The sequence below is a fragment of the Thamnophis elegans genome, chromosome 7, assembly GCF_009769535.1.
Source record: "Thamnophis elegans isolate rThaEle1 chromosome 7, rThaEle1.pri, whole genome shotgun sequence".
Lineage (NCBI taxonomy): Eukaryota > Metazoa > Chordata > Lepidosauria > Squamata > Colubridae > Thamnophis > Thamnophis elegans.
The window spans coordinates 55,547,818-55,565,416 of record NC_045547.1 but is presented as its reverse complement, the minus strand read 5'-3'; the positions used below and the strand labels follow the sequence as shown (position 1 = coordinate 55,565,416).

The window sequence follows — 17,599 nt, the reverse complement described above, 5'->3', positions numbered from 1 at the left end:
TAAACTTTATTTTGCAGGAGATATGCTTGACCTTCTTAAATGGCGAGCTCACCCAGAAAAAATTGCAGGTTGCCTCTCGAAACTGAAAGAAATTGATGGTTCTGAAATAGTGAAGGTGAATACAATTGACACTGTTTATTTTTCTCACCGAATAACATTTCCAAAGGATATAGTTCTTAAATTTGTCTTCCTTCATTTAGTTTCTTCAAGATACACTAGACACTTTATTTGGGATTTTAGATGAAAATTCTCAAAAGTATGGCTCTCAAGTATTTGACTGTTTGGTAAGACATATGTTATTATTCATTGTGTTTGTTTTGATTTTTGAAATTGGCTAAAATAAACTAATATGCATTTCCCCCCCCCTTAGGTTCACATAATTAATTTGCTGCAGGACAACAAGTTTCATCATTTTAGGCCAGTTATGGATACCTACATTCAAAGTCATTTTGCAGGAGCTCTTGCTTACAGGTAGAAAGGTTTCAATGCTTTGAATATAAATACAATCAGATGTGTGGCAGTTGACAGCAACTTTAGTTCAAATGTTTTGCAGTCTCCATGGTTAAAACCAAAGTGTGATAAACTGATATATTAAATTAATTATACTTTGTTGTAAAAATTGATCTGAGCTTTTACATTTGGTTATCCACACCTAAATCAATCATCTGACATATAAATATTTTGCTTTTATATAAACCTAAGTTCATACTGTATGTGTCTTTAACTGTTTTCTGAGTTGGGGAAATGCTTAACATTAAACCAAATCAAACTCACAGAGGGGGTGGATTTATTCTCCAAAGCAGCTGAGGGCACATCAAGAAGCAATGGGTGGAAGCTTGTTAAAGAGCGATCCAAACTGGAACTAAGGAGAAATATCCTGACAGAACAATAATCAGTGGAATAGAAGTTTTCAACAAAAGGTTCGACTAGAAGATCTCCAAAGTCCTTTCTAGACCTATGTTTCTACGATTCTAAGTAGTTTTCCCCTAATTCCCAAAGGATTTATTAATAGTCCTTAAACCACATGGTTTGAATATGAATGAGTAAATCAGAGCGCAATCAAATCTCCCTACCTACCTACTGTATTTCTCTCTCTCTCTATTTATATATATCTCTCTCTATCCCTCTACCTACCTAACTACTCTCTCTCTCTTCCTACCTATCTACTGCATTTCTCTCTATCTTTCTATTTCTCTCTATCCCTCTACCTACCTACCTATTAGACTCTCTCTCTCTCTCTCTCTCTCTCTCTCTCTCTCTCTCTCTCCCTTTATCTACCTACCTACCTACCCCCTCTCTCTCCCTACCTATCTACTGTATTTCTCTCTCTCTCTCTCTAATATCCCTCTACCTACCTAACTACTCTCTCTCTCTACCTATCTACTGCATTTCTCTCTCTCTCTCTCTCTTTCTATTTCTTTCTATTCCTCTACCTACCTATCTAACTACTCTCTCTCTCCCTACCTATCTACTGCATTTCTCTCTCTCTCTCTTTCTATTTCTCTCTATCCCTCTACCTACCTACCTATTAGACTCTCTCTCTCTCTCTCTCTCTCTCTCTCTCCCTTTATCTACCTACCTACCTACCCCCTCTCTCTCCCTACCTATCTACTGTATTTCTCTCTCTCTCTCTCTAATATCCCTCTACCTACCTAACTACTCTCTCTCTCTACCTATCTACTGCATTTCTCTCTCTCTCTCTCTCTTTCTATTTCTTTCTATTCCTCTACCTACCTATCTAACTACTCTCTCTCTCCCTACCTATCTACTGCATTTCTCTCTCTCTCTCTCTTTCTATTTCTCTCTATCCCTCTACCTACCTACCTATTAGACACACACACATACACTCTCTATTTCTCTCTCTCTATCCCTCTATTTATTTGGAGTTTATTTATTTATTTGGAGTTTTTTATATGCCGCCCAATCCCAAAGGACTCTGGGCGGCTTACAAGAAGTATAAAAAACACATAACGACAAAACAATTTAAAAAACAACAGACACCCCTCATACATTCATTCTAGTTGGGGCTGGACCTCAGCAGTGAGGTCAACAGCCCCAGGCCTGCCGGAACAGCCAAGTTTTTACGGCTTTCCTGAAGGCCATGAGAGTGGGTATGGTCCGGATTTCCAGGGGGAGCTAGTTCCAAAGAGTCGGAGCAGCCACAGAGAAGGCTCTCCTCCGGGGGCCCGCCAGCCGACACTGTCTGGCTGACAGCATCTGAAGGAGGCCCAATCTGTGGGATCTTACTGGCCGCTGGGAGGTATGTGGCAGTAGGTGGTCTTGAAGGTACGCTGGCTAGTATATATACCTAACCTGGGAAATGAAATATACCTTTCTTCTCCATATAGAAAGCAGTCATGGACTGGTTATTCTCACAGAACAATACATACTCCATCCTAACTTTGTCAGCTTTATTTGGTTTAATTTGCCTCCTTTAGTATTAATGATATATGCTGTTCTCAAAGATTTTGAGAATCTCTCCCTTTATTTCCATGTAAGATTTTTGATTGAACCCAACATTGTATTGATTGAAATGTTTTCTCTAGGAATGTGTACAAATTTTCATAGCCAATGGAGCATATTCATTGTACCAATATCTATTATATACCAAACCAGATTATTGGCCCACATTGCTTCAGGTTAGAGTATTATTTTATATGAAAGGTACATATAACTATCCTAACATTTGCCTCTGGTTCAAGGACAAATTATGTATTGTATTGTATTGCATTGCATTGCATTGCACTGCACTGCACTACACTACACTACACTACACTACACCACACTACACTACACTACACTACATTACATTACATTATATTACTGAAAATACTGAGTGAGGAGAATCATGTCCTATCCAGACTGTGAGAGCAAATTATCGAGGATGTTTGAATTTCTAAGATTTGGAGATGAAAGCCAAAAAGATGTTTATGAATCATGTCAAACCCAGACAAAATTTCATTCGGTGGTGGTGTCTCATTATTTAGAGGAATTCAGTGACCTTGCACATACTACAATGAAGTTGCTAATTCACTTTCCTTCCCACCTAGAAAACAAGGTATATTAGTATCTTAAAAACAACCAAACTTTATTATATTTGTTAATATGTATGTCAATAATAATGTCCTATTATCTATATTCATAATTCGGCATTGCTCACTTCCCTAGGAATAGCTTATTGAGGCTTAAATTTCAGTAGATATATGTACTGATTAAATTAGGAATTATTATTCATGTCAGTTATTAGTCTACTTAACAATGAATTAAGACTTCAATGTAGAACTAAGTTTTGTTTTATATTTTAGAGATCTCATAAAGGTATTGAAGTGGCATGTTGACCGATTTACTGAAGCAGAAAGGCAAGCACACAATCAGGAAGTATTAAAGGTAATAAAACTGAAACAAATGGTGTAATCTCAGCTAGCTTTTTCTAACCTGCTTCTAGTCAGAGGCTTTTATTAGATTACAGTTCCTGTAATTTCCAGTTAGGGTGGCTCCATTTATCTAACTAGAAGCAGGTTGAAAAAGCTGATTTAATATGATTGTTAATATTGTTTCTATATAAATATAAAAATGCTAATTCATAACAAATGAAGTTACCATAGCTTGTATCTGGAGTAGAGTCAATTGCATTTTCCTGTGCAAGATTATTTTTTCTCAAACCTATCATCCCATTTATTCACCCTGAAACAATCTGAACGATTGTTAGTGTGGAAAGAACTGTATGGGTGCATGATAGATACTTAATATGGGCACAAAATGGATTGGTTCTGTTTGGTAGGTGACAGTGTAAAGAACAAAACAAAGAAGAACAAAATCATATTCACGTAGATAATTGTACTGATATTAGAATTGGATAGAAAAGGAAGTGCAAATAGAAGAGAATAGATAACCCCTGTAGTATGGAGCATTTACTGCTTAAGTTATAGTGATGGCAAGGGGGGGAAAACTTTTTCACACGTTAGGAAACTAGTAAATATTTTCCTCTGATTTATCATAGTCTATTATATAACTATAAAGATATCAAATAACTAAAAGCAAAACTTTTGATTAATATCTCTCTGATAGCAGCATATGGAAATTATTGTGAAAGTAGTTTGCACTTGTGATGTAAGATAGATAACATCAGTTGACTAGCCCATGTGTAAGACATAATTTAAATATATATTTGTTTAGATTTGTTAATAAATATTTTTTATTAGCTTGAGATCACTTTGGGAAATTGGCATAATGAAGATTATTTTATTAATTGTGAAAGCTCAGTTTGCATGAAAGATCTCCAACTATGAGATATTTTTCTGTATTAAAATATCATATTTTGGATGATGTTGCAAATGGTTTCATACTGGAACGAATGCAATTGGTTATATGACCTGATGTAATAAAGTGACTGAAATAAAAATAAATCTTAGTGATACAAACTGGCTGTCAGGGATTCCCGAGCCCCTCCCCCCAGTAGCCAGGCAACCAGAATTCAGTCATTGTCCAGGAAGAATTTTTGGGTTCAGGTGCATTGCTCCTTCTTGTCCATGGCAATCCCAGGAGGTTGGCCTTAAAGATTAAACAACACAATCTGAGTCAAGGCCTCCCCATCACTTCTCAGAAATTCAAGGTTCACCTTCTGCATGCTTCCCTTCCCAAATACCCATTGTTTCCCCCCCCTCCCCATTGTTTCCATGGCAGCCTGCAGAATGCTTGAAGGAAAGCGAAGATGACCAGGCTGACATTCAGGCCTCTGTTAACAGAGGTGTTAGCCTTAAAACAAGTAAACCACATATGCATAGGTAAAGCAATATGAACCAAGTAAAACCACTACTCCTTCCGGGGGTTGTAAGGGTATTTTCTGTGAAAGGTTTGGAGGAGTTTAGGTGCCCAGACATGTTTAGCATCTACCCATCCAGACTACAAGGAAGGAAATGTTTCCATGCAACTAGGTATTAGACTTTCCCTTTATGTTTCCTAGAATCTAGAATCTCCTTAATTTCAAAATGCTGCTCTCCTCCAATTAAGATGGGCTCCAGCAGGGCATTAGGTGCTTAGTCTAAAAAATCCTTAGTCGGAACACATCTGATTGGCTGGCAGTTGTTCCCCCCCCCCCCAAGCTGGGATATCCTTTTCAGACCAGGCCCTAGGAAATGTACTTTAACAAAGACAACAATAGGTAAATGAAACACAGCTGTTTCCTCACAAATGTATAAGAACAATTAACAGGCTTTCAAAAATTAAGATAATAGCTCATTTTCGAATTGCTCCCATGAAAAATCAAATTGTCCCCCTGTGGGGCATGGGCTCCACATTGGGAACCACTGGTTTAGCTTATCCAGTCATTCAGCTTCATCTCAGATGTGACACAGTCTGGGAGGGGATCTGACAAGAGCTCTGGTCTCTTCCAGTTTCCTCTCGTGGCTGGACATTTAGATGCTTGGTCCCCACTGTAGACTGCAATCTCCAGGTTGACCGTTAAAGCAGACTTTGCCTAATGTTAGGGCTGCCTCCGATCAATCCCTAGGGGGAAAAAAATCCTTGACTCCATTGATTCAAATAAAAGGCACTCTTACTAGGAAAGAACTGATTGTAGCAAAAGTCAGGCAACATCCGAAGCAAAGAAACAAATTAAAACTAACCCCAGAGCTAACCCCTCAGTAATCAGGCAACCCAAAATTCAATAATCACCCAGGAAGATGTTCTTTGGTCCAGGTGCATTGCTCCTCCTTCATGCGTGCTGATCCCAGGATGGTGGGCCTTGAAGATGTTAAATAACTCAAGCCAACCTCCCCATCGCTTCTCAGAAATTGCAGTTTCACCTCCTGCATGTTTCCCAACTTCCATTGTTTACCCCCTTATCATTTCCATGGCAGCTGGCAGCAAGCTTGAAATAAAGAAAAGATGACCAGGCTGACACTGGTTTTCAATTCCGCTTAATTTAGAAAGACTGGACATTTTAAAAAATCATTGAATTTAGCAAAGAATGAATATGGAAAGTTGCTCTTTTGTGATATGAGCTATTCATTTTCTATGTTAGGCTATGTGCTATCTAACTAGTGCTGTTAGAAAAATGTTTATTATTTATAAGAAGGAATGATATAAAATCACACATTTTTATTTTATAGGCCCAAGAATATATATTTAAATATATAGTTCAGTCTCGGAAACTATTCTCTCTTGCTACTGGTGGACAAAATGAGGAGGAATTCTGCTGTTGTATTCAAGAGCTTTTGATGTCAATACGATTCTTCCTTTCCCAAGAAACTAAAGGAACCAATGCTTTATCTCAGGCCCAAGTAAGTTCTGCAAAAATATTGCTTTATACAGTTACTTCTGTTTTTCACATTGCTTCTGTGCATGGTAACTGATATATAAAAATGTAGTAGTGTTTAAATGTGACACATTAATGCTTCTGATCTATTTTCAGCTACAATGAATTCATTTCATTCACATATTGGTAACAAAAGTTGGATCATACATCTGATAGTACTGTCTTTTTATATGAAGCTTTGGGGTAAATTAACAAGCTATAGAATTGTTTTGTTTCCAGTTGTCTTCCATGATTCAGATGCAGCTTTTGCAGTTGCTAGTTTTTGTTTTGTTTTTTTAATTCTAATCCTTCTCTATTTTCACCATAGTTCTTGAATTTCTCATATTCATTTAGAACTGCAAATTAACTCATAATAATATTATTTATATTCTTTTTTCCCTTGGAACAAATTAAAACTATTAAGAACAATATCCAAATATCTGGTTTTCTTGGAAATTAGAAAAAATATCATTTTTAAAATTAAATCCAAATAAAGTTTAAATTTCTTTTTCTGTCTGTTTGAACATTTGTAATATACTTAATTTTTTATGTGTTTATTCCCAGGCAATCTTTCTCAGTTCCTTCCCAGCTATATATTCAGAATTGTTAAAGCTCTTTGATGTGAGAGAAGTAGCAAATTTGGTGTGTGATACTCTAGGGAGTTTGCCTATCATTACAAATGCGGATGAATCTCTTCAAGCAGTGAAACTTCAGTGCATTGGAAAAACAGTGGAAAGCCAATTGTACACCAATCCAGGTAGAAAAGCAAATTCCATTGCTAATTAACTAATATTTAAATAGCTCCCGACACATGTTGATTGTATATAAAGCAGATAAAATTTAATCACATTTGGATTTTACAGTAAAATAGGTATGGTGAATCTGCATGAAACCCTTGAATCATTTTTTGCAGGACCAGAAGTCCAGCAGTCCAATTATATATGTGTTGTATGTTGCCCAGAATTGCCATCTTACATGTGAGATGGCAGCTATATAAATATGATGGATGGAGGATGGATGGATGGATGGATGGATGGATGGATGGATGGATGGATGGATGGATGGATGGATGGACGGACGGACGGATAGACAGGCAGATAAATGGACTTGAGGCTCTGTCTTCCTAGCTGTCTGTCAGAAAGATAATTCTCCAAATAGAAAGGAACCAAATTTGGTATGGTGGGAGAAGCCAGGACAAAAAAAGGGTCAAGTTTGGCCAGGTACTATGGATAAAAAAATTACAGGATTATTTTTCTGGGCAGCCCTAATGAACCAAATCGCAGAATGCTGCCAACCTCTGAGCTGCTTTGCTCCTTTCTGTTCATAAGACCTCAAATGGAACATATGCAGCCTCCCAGTGCTCATCTCAGAGATGCAGACTCAATACAGAGGGCAGAAACATAAATGTAGAAGCAATATGTATGCACACATGTGGATGAGTACATCTGTAAACTGATCAAGAAGCTTTGAAGGAAAATATCTTTCTGTTCTAAAGCGGTTTATCAGCTAGTCAGACTTTTATAAGATTGAAAGGAGGGTAACATGTTTTGGGGTTTTCTTTACCAGAAGTGTAAAGACACATAGAGTATTTGATGTTCTGTGGCACAACACCAAGTTAACTTTGCCCTGCTGCCAAAATTGATTTATGGCCCTTCATTAGCTAGACTGGATTTATTACATACTCAAAATCAAATGTTTATAAATGTTTTTAATGTTTTTAAATGTACCTTTTTTGAAGGTTCTGAGCATATTCCATAGTAAAGCCCAAAGACAATAAACAATAGTCAAATTTCTCTTGTAGCCACATGAAGAATATACTCATACAGGCAATATTCTCATTATTAAAATATTTATACTTAAAGAGTACATTAAAAAGGAAAACATTAAGCTGGAATTTACCAAAATAGAATAGTGTTTTATCTATGTTAGTGAAATTAAAATTAGTGAAGGGTTAATATTAATGCTTTTTTTCTTTTCAGTTTACAAAAAAAGTCAATGGGAGCAGCTGTGTTTGCTTAACGACCTAATGATTCACTTACCAACTGCAGTAATTTGCTAAACAACTGTAGCAAAAAAAGTTGTAAAATTGGGTGCAATTCACTTAACAACCAACCGTCTTGCTTAACAATTGAAATTCTGATCCCAGTTGTGGTTTTAAGTCAAGGACTACCTATATGTCAAAACTAAATATAGTCCTTTGATAGATCAGTTTGTATCTTTAATCAGTGAAAAGACTGGATCATAGAAAGACAGCATCCATAGTAAATATTTTGTCTTCCAGAGTCTCGGTATGTTTTGCTACCAGTAGTTCTACATCACCTTTATATGCACCTGCAAGAGCAAAAGGATCTGATCATGTGTGCGCATATCCTTAGCAACATATTTTCCTTCGTTAAGAAAAATAGTTCTGTAAGTAGAAGGAACATTACAGAAAATGGGCTTTTAATTGGTAAGAAGTCTATTTCAAAGAGAAGTAAGACTGAAGTTTATTATTAGGATGCTCCTTTAGTATGTTTCATTGTTATTTATAATGTATCTGTGCATGAACAGTACTTGTAGAAATGTTATTTTATTAGAAAGTTATACTTTTGATAGTCAATACTCACTTAGTTATCTCATCAACTGTTAGAAAAAAATAAAATAGTATTAATTTTTCCAAAAGATATTATGGTTCAGAAATATTAAAAATGCTTAATATTTTTGAAAGAGGGGGAATAAATTATTAATTTAAAACATATTTATCAGTTTGCTTCAGCTTCAGTTCATCAACTGACCAGCTCACTTCATAATACTGGGCATATTATCAGAGATGTCTGATGAAGTGAGAAGTTCAAAAAAACTTAAATGCCTTTTAGTAAAATTAATAGTCCTAAAACATGATAACAGACTATTTGAAGTGAAGTCTGACCAATATCAAGTATTATGAAGATTATTTTTGATAATTTGAAAATATATTTGCCTTGCATGTAACCTATTAACACTTTCACTTTTATAGCCACTATGTCTTATTACATTTATTTTTTGATCAATTGCAGTACAATATCTTTTTCAAACATATTTTTACCAAACTGTTTACTTCCCATCCATTCCTGAGAATCTGATTATTTTAATAAGTAAAGAACTTTACATAGTTCTCTATTAAATTTCAATCTGCTTTTGTTACTGTAACATAGTTTATGTGGAAGTACTATTTTGTTTGGCTCAGAAGCTAATGCTAGCACAAAATGCAGTATCTAGTCTTTGGTATTAGGTAGCCTCACTCTATTGAGGCAACTCACTGACTGCCAAATAATTACCAAACAATGTTTAGTGTTTTTCCCAAGAAACAAAAGTCTCTAAATATTTTGGAACCAGTTATACCACCCATACATTGATTGATTGATTATCCAATTGATTTTGACTCCTGGCAATCATGTAGTTTTTCTCCATGAAAGTATTTGCATAGCAAATGTTTAAATAAATATCTTCTAAATTGGCACATCCAGCTTGCAGTATCTAATTCTTCACATTTACAACAAAATGAGATTATTAGATTTATTTTTCAGTATGGTCTTGTTTTTCTTTTTCAAAAAATGAAAGGACAAGTCAGTATTGGAAGAAATAGATGTAATTGTGAACAGTCTACTAGATGTATTACTCAGAACCATCTTGGAGGTCACAAACTGTCCACAAGCAGCAGGTTCTACCATGCGGCTTCAGTTTCAGGATGTTACAGTAAGTATTACAGCAGAAATACCTATCATGAATGTTGAACTATTTATTTATCTCCTTCCTATTATGTTTTTTTTTTTAAGAAACAAATTTTTGGTCTAAAATGTGTACATGTATACACAAGTTGCTCCAGTTTGCAATTTGGAACATTTGCTCATCTTAGATTAAAATGTTGGAAGAACTCACATCTGAATTTGCAGATTAACCAGAAACTAAATTCAGTTGGCATGTGATTATTCTGAATGGAACTGTTAGGATATTTATAGTACCAGTATGTAGTATTTTCACTGATTGAAGGACTGATAGTAAGTGTTCAAAAAAGAGTACAGTGTATTGCTAACTTGTCATATTAAATGCAAATAAACATAAATTTGGTTCCCCCCACCCCCAAATTATAGTCCTGTTCCTATCTTGTCAAGAATGTGCAGTCTATGGCTTTATGTTAGTGTTAGGACTGCTAGGTTATAAAGGTTTCCACAAAGTTTGGAAGCCCTTTTTGAAAAGAAAAAAAGAATTGCAGAAAATATGCAATAATGTCAGACCTGCCCCAGTCTGATCCCCTAGGGAAGTAAAACTCTCAACTCCATTTGATTGAAGTGAAAAGTTATTTTTACTAAGAGATACTGGATGCAGTACCATCAAGCGGAATCTAAAATTACTGCACACCAATACAGAACTAAAACCTTGGTTCCCCTTTGCCCTCCCCCTACATGAATAGGATTCTAAAGTGCTCTGTTCTTCCTCAGCTACCAGTGTCCCCCTCCCAATTTCCCATCCTATACATCTTTATTTCCCATTTGTTTCCCCCTCTCCTCTCCAATTGATAGCAGAACACTGGCAAGACACCAAGCCGAAGCTGGTGGATCTGACAAATACTGTCTTCAGAAATGTTGTACTCTCCATAGAGGCAATGGGTTTTATATAGGCATCCAAAAGTAGAGGCTTTGTGATATTTTGTGTTCTTAAAATGCTGAAATGGTTGGAATGATTAAAATTGAGGAAAAAGGGTGTTCTATGAACTTACATTTCACGCCATTATCTTTTATTAGCTATATTTTCTTTTCAAGCTGTGGTCATATTTGCTTTCTAGAATGAATGAGGTATATAAGCACTTCAAAAGGGCAGCTGATGTAGCGAAATACTTGGTGCATTCATTCTCTGATGTGCTATCTTATTAGTCTGACTCTTCCCATGTTTTTATATATATATATATATATATATATATATATATATATATATATATAGTAAAACCTCCATAGTTACCATCTTCCTACATTAACCACTTCCCTAAGTTGACCTACCATATTTTTCAGAGTATAACACACACTTCCCCCCCTAAAAGAGGGTGAAAATTTAGGTGTGTCTTATATGCAGAATGTAGCCCCACCCACCCACTGGGCCCCCACCCTTTGCCCTCTGCCTCCCAGCAATTTATCTCTTTACAAGAAACTGAGAAAATGGGGCTTGCAGAGCTGCAATCCCTGCAGCCTGTAACAGCTGATGATTGGGAGGCCAAATTGAAAGTGAAACTCTCTGGACTTCCTGCGGTGACGTCACTTCCATGTGGGCAAAGGAATAGGAACTCCGTTAGCTTTGCTTGAGTTTCTGTGGTGAAGATCCTGGAAAAGGATGAGTTGAACCTGGAGGGATCAACAGGAGAGGGGGAGCCTGGGTGGCGAAGGAGGAAGCAAGCAACTTCCCTATTGGACGAGAGAAAACCCATTGAAATCACCGGAGAAGAAATCAGCATTCATGGCTGAGCTTGGTGGTGACGGCCGCACATGAGGGAGATAAGATAGCAACACAGCAACATCGGTGAGAATAAGTAAAACAACTAAACTAAAATGGTGTAAATTCTACTAAAGACTCTTTGAGTAGAATTTCAAAGCTTTGAAGCGAGCTGGATACAGCTCAATATTGGCAGCTATAAGGAGGGCTGAAAGCACGTGATTTCCTGCAGCAATAGAAGACTTGGAGTGACTTGAGAACGGAATGGAATAAGTAGAGGAGGAGAGGACTCTTGGAGCGATTTGGACAATAAACAGAAATTGGAGCCAGATAAATCAGTGATAACAGCGAAGAAGGAGAGAGAAATACTTTGGAATACTTGAGAGAAAATATCTGATTGAAGAGCAGGAAAAAAAAGCCTATATGAAAGAAGAGTAACAGCGCCATTTAGTGGAGAAAGAAATAAGAACTGAATAATAATATATAGGACAAATCTGCTGATGCAAGCTGAGAATATTTTTTCTTTTCTTTTTTTTGTTGTAATCTCTGAAATTGGACTAAAAAGAAATCTTTTCCTTTGAAGGAGAACATTGAAAGAAGAAATATAAAGCTAAACTGAACTGTGGTAAGATAAAATATTGTTGAAGTGACTTTTGCCCGCCTGAGCTGGCAGGCTGCCACGAATTCAGAGGTGGGCGAAAGAGCCTGAGCTGGCGGGCTGCCCTCCCTGCTTCTCCTACCCCCTTTCCTCTTTTCACTCAAACAAACTCACTCTCAAATTGAGAGAGAGTTTGTTTGAGTGAAGAAACAAACAAACACACACACAAACACACACACACACACACAAAGTTGCACCAGGTGGGTTAGTTTTGAATTCCCCCCCCCCTTCCTCCGACCCACACGTACACATACCTTTTCTTTTCCAGCTGTTTCACAGAGGATTTCAACTCTGCTCTTGCCTGTCATCATGAAAATGTAAAAGGAAAAAGGCAAGAGCTGAGGTCAGGCTGAACTAGTTGCTGCCAGAGTCGCCATGGATGACTCTGCGTAACTGTTTTAAAAAGCCTCTTAAAAATGCTCTCTACAGGAGGCAAGAGAACGATGTGCCTCATCTGCATCAGGAATTTTTCGGCTTTTAACCCTTGCTTATCTCTGCTCAAGTGATCATAAAGTCAGACTAAATGAGGCACCCCCTCCTGTAGAGGGCACTTTTTTAGAGGCTTTTTTAAACAGTTAAGCACTAAGCAGAGTCATCCACTGTGACTCTGGCAGCAACTAGCTCAGCCTTTTTCCTTTTACATTTTTTTTCTTTTCATGATGACAGTGGTGAGGCTCTGCCTCCCCTGCCTCCCCTGACTGCACATCACTGGAGAGAACATGTACAAGATCTTCCACAGATGGCACCTTCCACCAGTGAGAATTGCAAAAATGTTCCCGGAGTGTTCACCTATCTGCTGAAAATGCAACAAACAACATGGAACATACTATCATATATGGTGGATGTGCCAGTTGCGAAAAAGTATTGGAAAAAATATAAAAAATTGGCTAGAGGAGATTACTACACATCAAATTGCACTAAAACCTGAATTATTTTTGTTAGGGATTATAAAAGAAAATTATGAAAAAAATATTTATGAAAAAAATTATGAAAAATAATTATATACCAACAGAAGAAAATGTAATTAATATTGGAATGTGCAGAGATGGATAGGCTCAGGAAAGAACTAAAAGAGAAAGACGAATCTGAATATTACTCCATATGGGATTTATTGTACAGTTGGCTAGAGGAAAGGAGGGGAAAAGCAGGAAAGCAAAAAAGAAAGGAAGAAAGATCAACAAAACAATAGACAACTACAAAACCAGAAAAGGATTAAAAGATTGAAATATGAGATAGACTATAGCAAATAAATATTACACAAAATGACATAAATGCAATAAAAATTGTTATTCATAGAATATATAGAATATTACATATAGAATGAAAAAATGTATGAAATAATGTAAATGCACAAATATATAAAGTCATAGTTATAAAAGATTTAATTATATATATTAGACCTGGACTCCAATTGCACAGTACCAGCCGAGGTACTGGGGGAAGGTCTTGAGCGGAGTTTATGGATTGAGTTTCAACTTGTCACGCCTGAGGAAGTGGACAAGGCCATGGGAGTGGTGAGCACCTCCACTTGTATATTGGACCCGTGCCCTTCCTGGCTGGTTTCGACCAGCAGGGAGGTAACACGTGGCTGGATCCAGACGATAATTAACACCTCTCTCCAGGAGGGATCCTTCCCACTCCTCTTAAAGGATGCGGTGGTGAGACCCCTCCTGAAGAAACCGTCTCTGGACCCAGCCATTTTGAGCAACTATCGTCCGGTCTCCAACCTCCCCTTTGTAGGGAAGGTTGTTGAGAAAGTGGTGGCCTCTCAACTCCGATGGTCCTTGGATGAAACCAATTATCTGGATCCCTTTCAGTCCGGTTTCAGGCCTGGCTACAGCACCGAAACTGCTTTGGTCGCACTGATCGATGATCTCTGGCAAGGCAGGGATAGGGGTCAGTCCTCTATCCTAGTGCTCCTTGACCTCTCAGCGGCCTTCGATACTATCGACCATGGTATCCTTCTGCGACGGTCACGAGAGGTGGGAGTGGGAGGCACCATTCTTCGGTGGTTCTCCTCCTACCTCTCGGACAGGTCGCAGTCGGTGTTGGTTGGGGGGCAGAGGTCGACCCCTAGGCCCCTGAAATATGGGGTGCTGCAGGATTCGGTCCTGTCCCCCCTCCTGTTTAACATCTACATGAAGCCGCTGGGTGAGATCATACGGCGGCACGGGATTAAATACCACCAATACGCGGATGATATACAATTGTATCTGTCCGCCCCATGCCAACTCAGTGAAGCAGTAGAAGTGATGGGCCAGTGCCTGGAGGCTGTCAGGGTCTGAATGGGAACGAACAAGCTTGCACTCAATCCCGACAAGACCGAATGGTTATTGATGTTCCCTCCCAAAGATTGGCTAATTATTCCATCTCTCAGTCTGGGGGGTGAAATTATACGTCCCTCAGAGAGGGTTCGCAATTTGGGAGTCCTCCTGGATCCACAGCTGACTTTAGATCACCAGTTATCGGCTGTGACCAGGGGGGTCTTTGCCCAGGTTCGCCTGGTGCACCAATTGCGACGCTATCTGGACTGGGAGCCACTTCACTTCATGACCTCAAGACTGGACTACTGTAATGCGCTTTACATGAGGCTGCCCTTGAAATGTGTTTGAAGACTTCAGCTAGTCCCGAATGCAGCCGCGCGAGCGATTGTGGGTGCACCTCGGTACACCCATGTTACACCTATCCTCCGCGAGCTGCACTTGCTGCCCATTGGTCTCTGGACTCGCTTCAAGGTGATAGTTGTTACTTATAAAGCCCTACATGGCATTGGACCTGGGTACCTGAGAGACCGCCTCCTGCCAATTACCTCCCAAAGACCAATTCGATCGCACAGGCTTGGCCTTCTCCGGGTTCCATCTGCCAGCCAATGCTGGCTGGCGACCCCCCGGGGGAGAGCCTTCTCTGTTGCTGCTCCGGCCCTCTGGAATGAGCTCCCCATGGAGATCTGGACCCTTACTACCCTCCTGGCCTTCCGTAAAGCTACTAAGTCCTGGCTGTTCCAGCAGGCTGGGGGCTGTTAAAGCACCCAGCCCCGTCTTAATTGTCACTGTTGTGGATTTTAAAATTGTTTGTATTGTCTTATTTATTCCCTCCCCTGTTTATTGTGAGCTGTCCGGAGTCCTTCGGGAGTGGGCGGCATACAAAACCAATAAACCTAACCTAACCTAAACCATTATACAAAATGACATAAATGTAGTAAAAACTGCTATACATAGAACATATAGAATCAGGGACATGCAGTCAGGGGAGGCAGGGGAGGCAGAGCCTCACCACTGTCATCATGAAAAGCAAAAAAATGTAAAAGGAAAAAGGCTGAGCTAGTTGGTGCCAGAATCACCATGGATGACTCGCTTAGTGCTTAACTGTTTAAAAAAGCCTCTAAAAAAGCACCCTCTACAGGAGGAGGCAGGAGAACGACATGCCTCATCTAGTCTGACTTTAGGCATTTTATGATCACTCGAGCAGAGTTAAGCAAGGGTTAAAATCCTAAAAATTCCTGACATAGGTGAGGCACACTGTTCTCCTGCCTCTTCCTGTAGAGGGCGCTTTTTTAAACAGTTAAGCAGAGTCATCCACGGTGACTCTGGCAGCAACCAGCTCAGCCTGACCTCAGCTCTTGCCTTTTTCCTTTTGCATTTTTTTTCTTTTCATGATGACAGGCAAGAGCAGAGTTGAAATCCTCTCTGAAACAGCTGGAAAAGGTATGTGTGGGTCGGAGGGAGGGGAAGGAATTCAAACTTCATCCTCAAGTGTAGATCCTTCCCCAAGTGTAGTTTGATTGCAGGCAGAGCCACGTTGCCTTTTCAAACACACACACACACACACACACACACACACACAGCTGGATAAAACTATATAAGCCCAGCTTCACTGATTACAAGTTTGAAAAGGCAACGTGGCTCCGCCTGCAATCAAAGGCTCAGATCAGCTCCAATCCAACTTCTGTGTTTGTGTTTGTGTTTGTTTGAGAGAAAGTGAGTGAGAGAGGGAAGGGGGTATGAGAGATAGTCCAATCCAACATCTCTGTGTGCGTGTGTCTGTTTGAGGAAGGGGGGGAGGGGGGGAGAGAGGGAGGAAGGAGGGGGAGGGAGAAGAAAAAGAATGAAGGAAACTTTTTCACAAAGGAGAAAAACAAATGCTGTCGCTTTAAATCGGAACTGAGCATGCCTGGCTGTGGAATTCTGGGAGTTGAAGTCCACAAGTCTAAAAAAATTTGAAACCCCTGTGTCAGTACCTCACCAGCCATAAACCTCACTGCATGTCACTGTATATAATAGTATAGAATGAAAAACATGTATGAAATAATGTAAATGCACAAATATATGAAGTCATAGTTATAAAAGATTTATTTGTATAGCTAAAACAGACACAACAGATAGGTAAAAAAATGTAATGTGTTGCAACGATGTGAAGTTTGTACAAAGAAAATAATTTTTTTTAAAAAAATGGAAGTGAAACTTGCTGTTTGCTCCACGAGGTAAATTACTGGGAGGCAGAGGCAAGTTTTTTTTCCTTGTGCTAATCAGGCTATTTGCTGCAAGGAGATAAATCAATTATTATAAATGCCTATAGAATGTTTAAATTATTCTTAGACTTATTTTTTAAAGACTGCTTTATTATTGTTCCAGACAACAAAGTGAAGAAGGTTTTAAAATAAATGCTGGATCTGAAGAGGCCCAATGTTATTGTATTTTCTTTTAAATAGCAGAGAATAATGTACATATATTCCCAGAAAGTCACATCAATTTAAACAGCATCTGTACAAGTATAGTCTGAAATGTAACACCACAAGTAGTGTATATCTTCTGTTTTGTTTGCTGTTTGTTGCAAGGAGGAAAATTGGTGGGAGGCAGAGGCAGATTTGTTTTCCCTTGTTTTCCTCCCCAAAAGCTAGGTGCGTCTTATATTTTGGAGCGTGTTATACTCTGAAAAATATGGTAATTTTTGTAGACCAGACATACACTATATGTACACAATAGAAAGCCCACCTATGTAAGTTATATCTTGACCACCTGGAGCTTGACACACAGTATTAATCTACTCTCTATAACTTGACCAGTTGAGTCCAATCTGCACAAAGATCAAGAAAAGTGAAATGCAGAATTGATAGCAATGAATTTCTTTCAAGAAGAATATAAAAGAATACAATATTTTTACTTGATTAAGCAGTAAAGATGATGACATCTTTACGCTGATGAGTGTGG

The 17,599-nt window shown here is 38.5% G+C and overlaps 1 protein-coding gene across 4 annotated transcripts in view; it reads left to right on the top strand.

Moving 5' to 3' along the window:
* The window catches only part of DOCK4 (dedicator of cytokinesis 4), a 387,382-nt gene that overhangs the window by 227,077 nt on the left and 142,706 nt on the right, over window positions 1-17,599 (top strand). For 3 of the 4 annotated variants that reach the window (XM_032221144.1, XM_032221142.1, XM_032221145.1), the window contains exons 18-25: window positions 18-115; window positions 201-284; window positions 371-471; window positions 3,306-3,387; window positions 6,111-6,281; window positions 6,860-7,052; window positions 8,577-8,704; window positions 9,875-10,009. In XM_032221144.1, the coding sequence (XP_032077035.1) occupies window positions 18-115; window positions 201-284; window positions 371-471; window positions 3,306-3,387; window positions 6,111-6,281; window positions 6,860-7,052; window positions 8,577-8,704; window positions 9,875-10,009 (992 nt within the window). The remainder of the gene's footprint in view (window positions 1-17; window positions 116-200; window positions 285-370; window positions 472-3,305; window positions 3,388-6,110; window positions 6,282-6,859; window positions 7,053-8,576; window positions 8,705-9,874; window positions 10,010-17,599) is intronic. The other variant, XM_032221143.1, reaches the window with a different exon arrangement.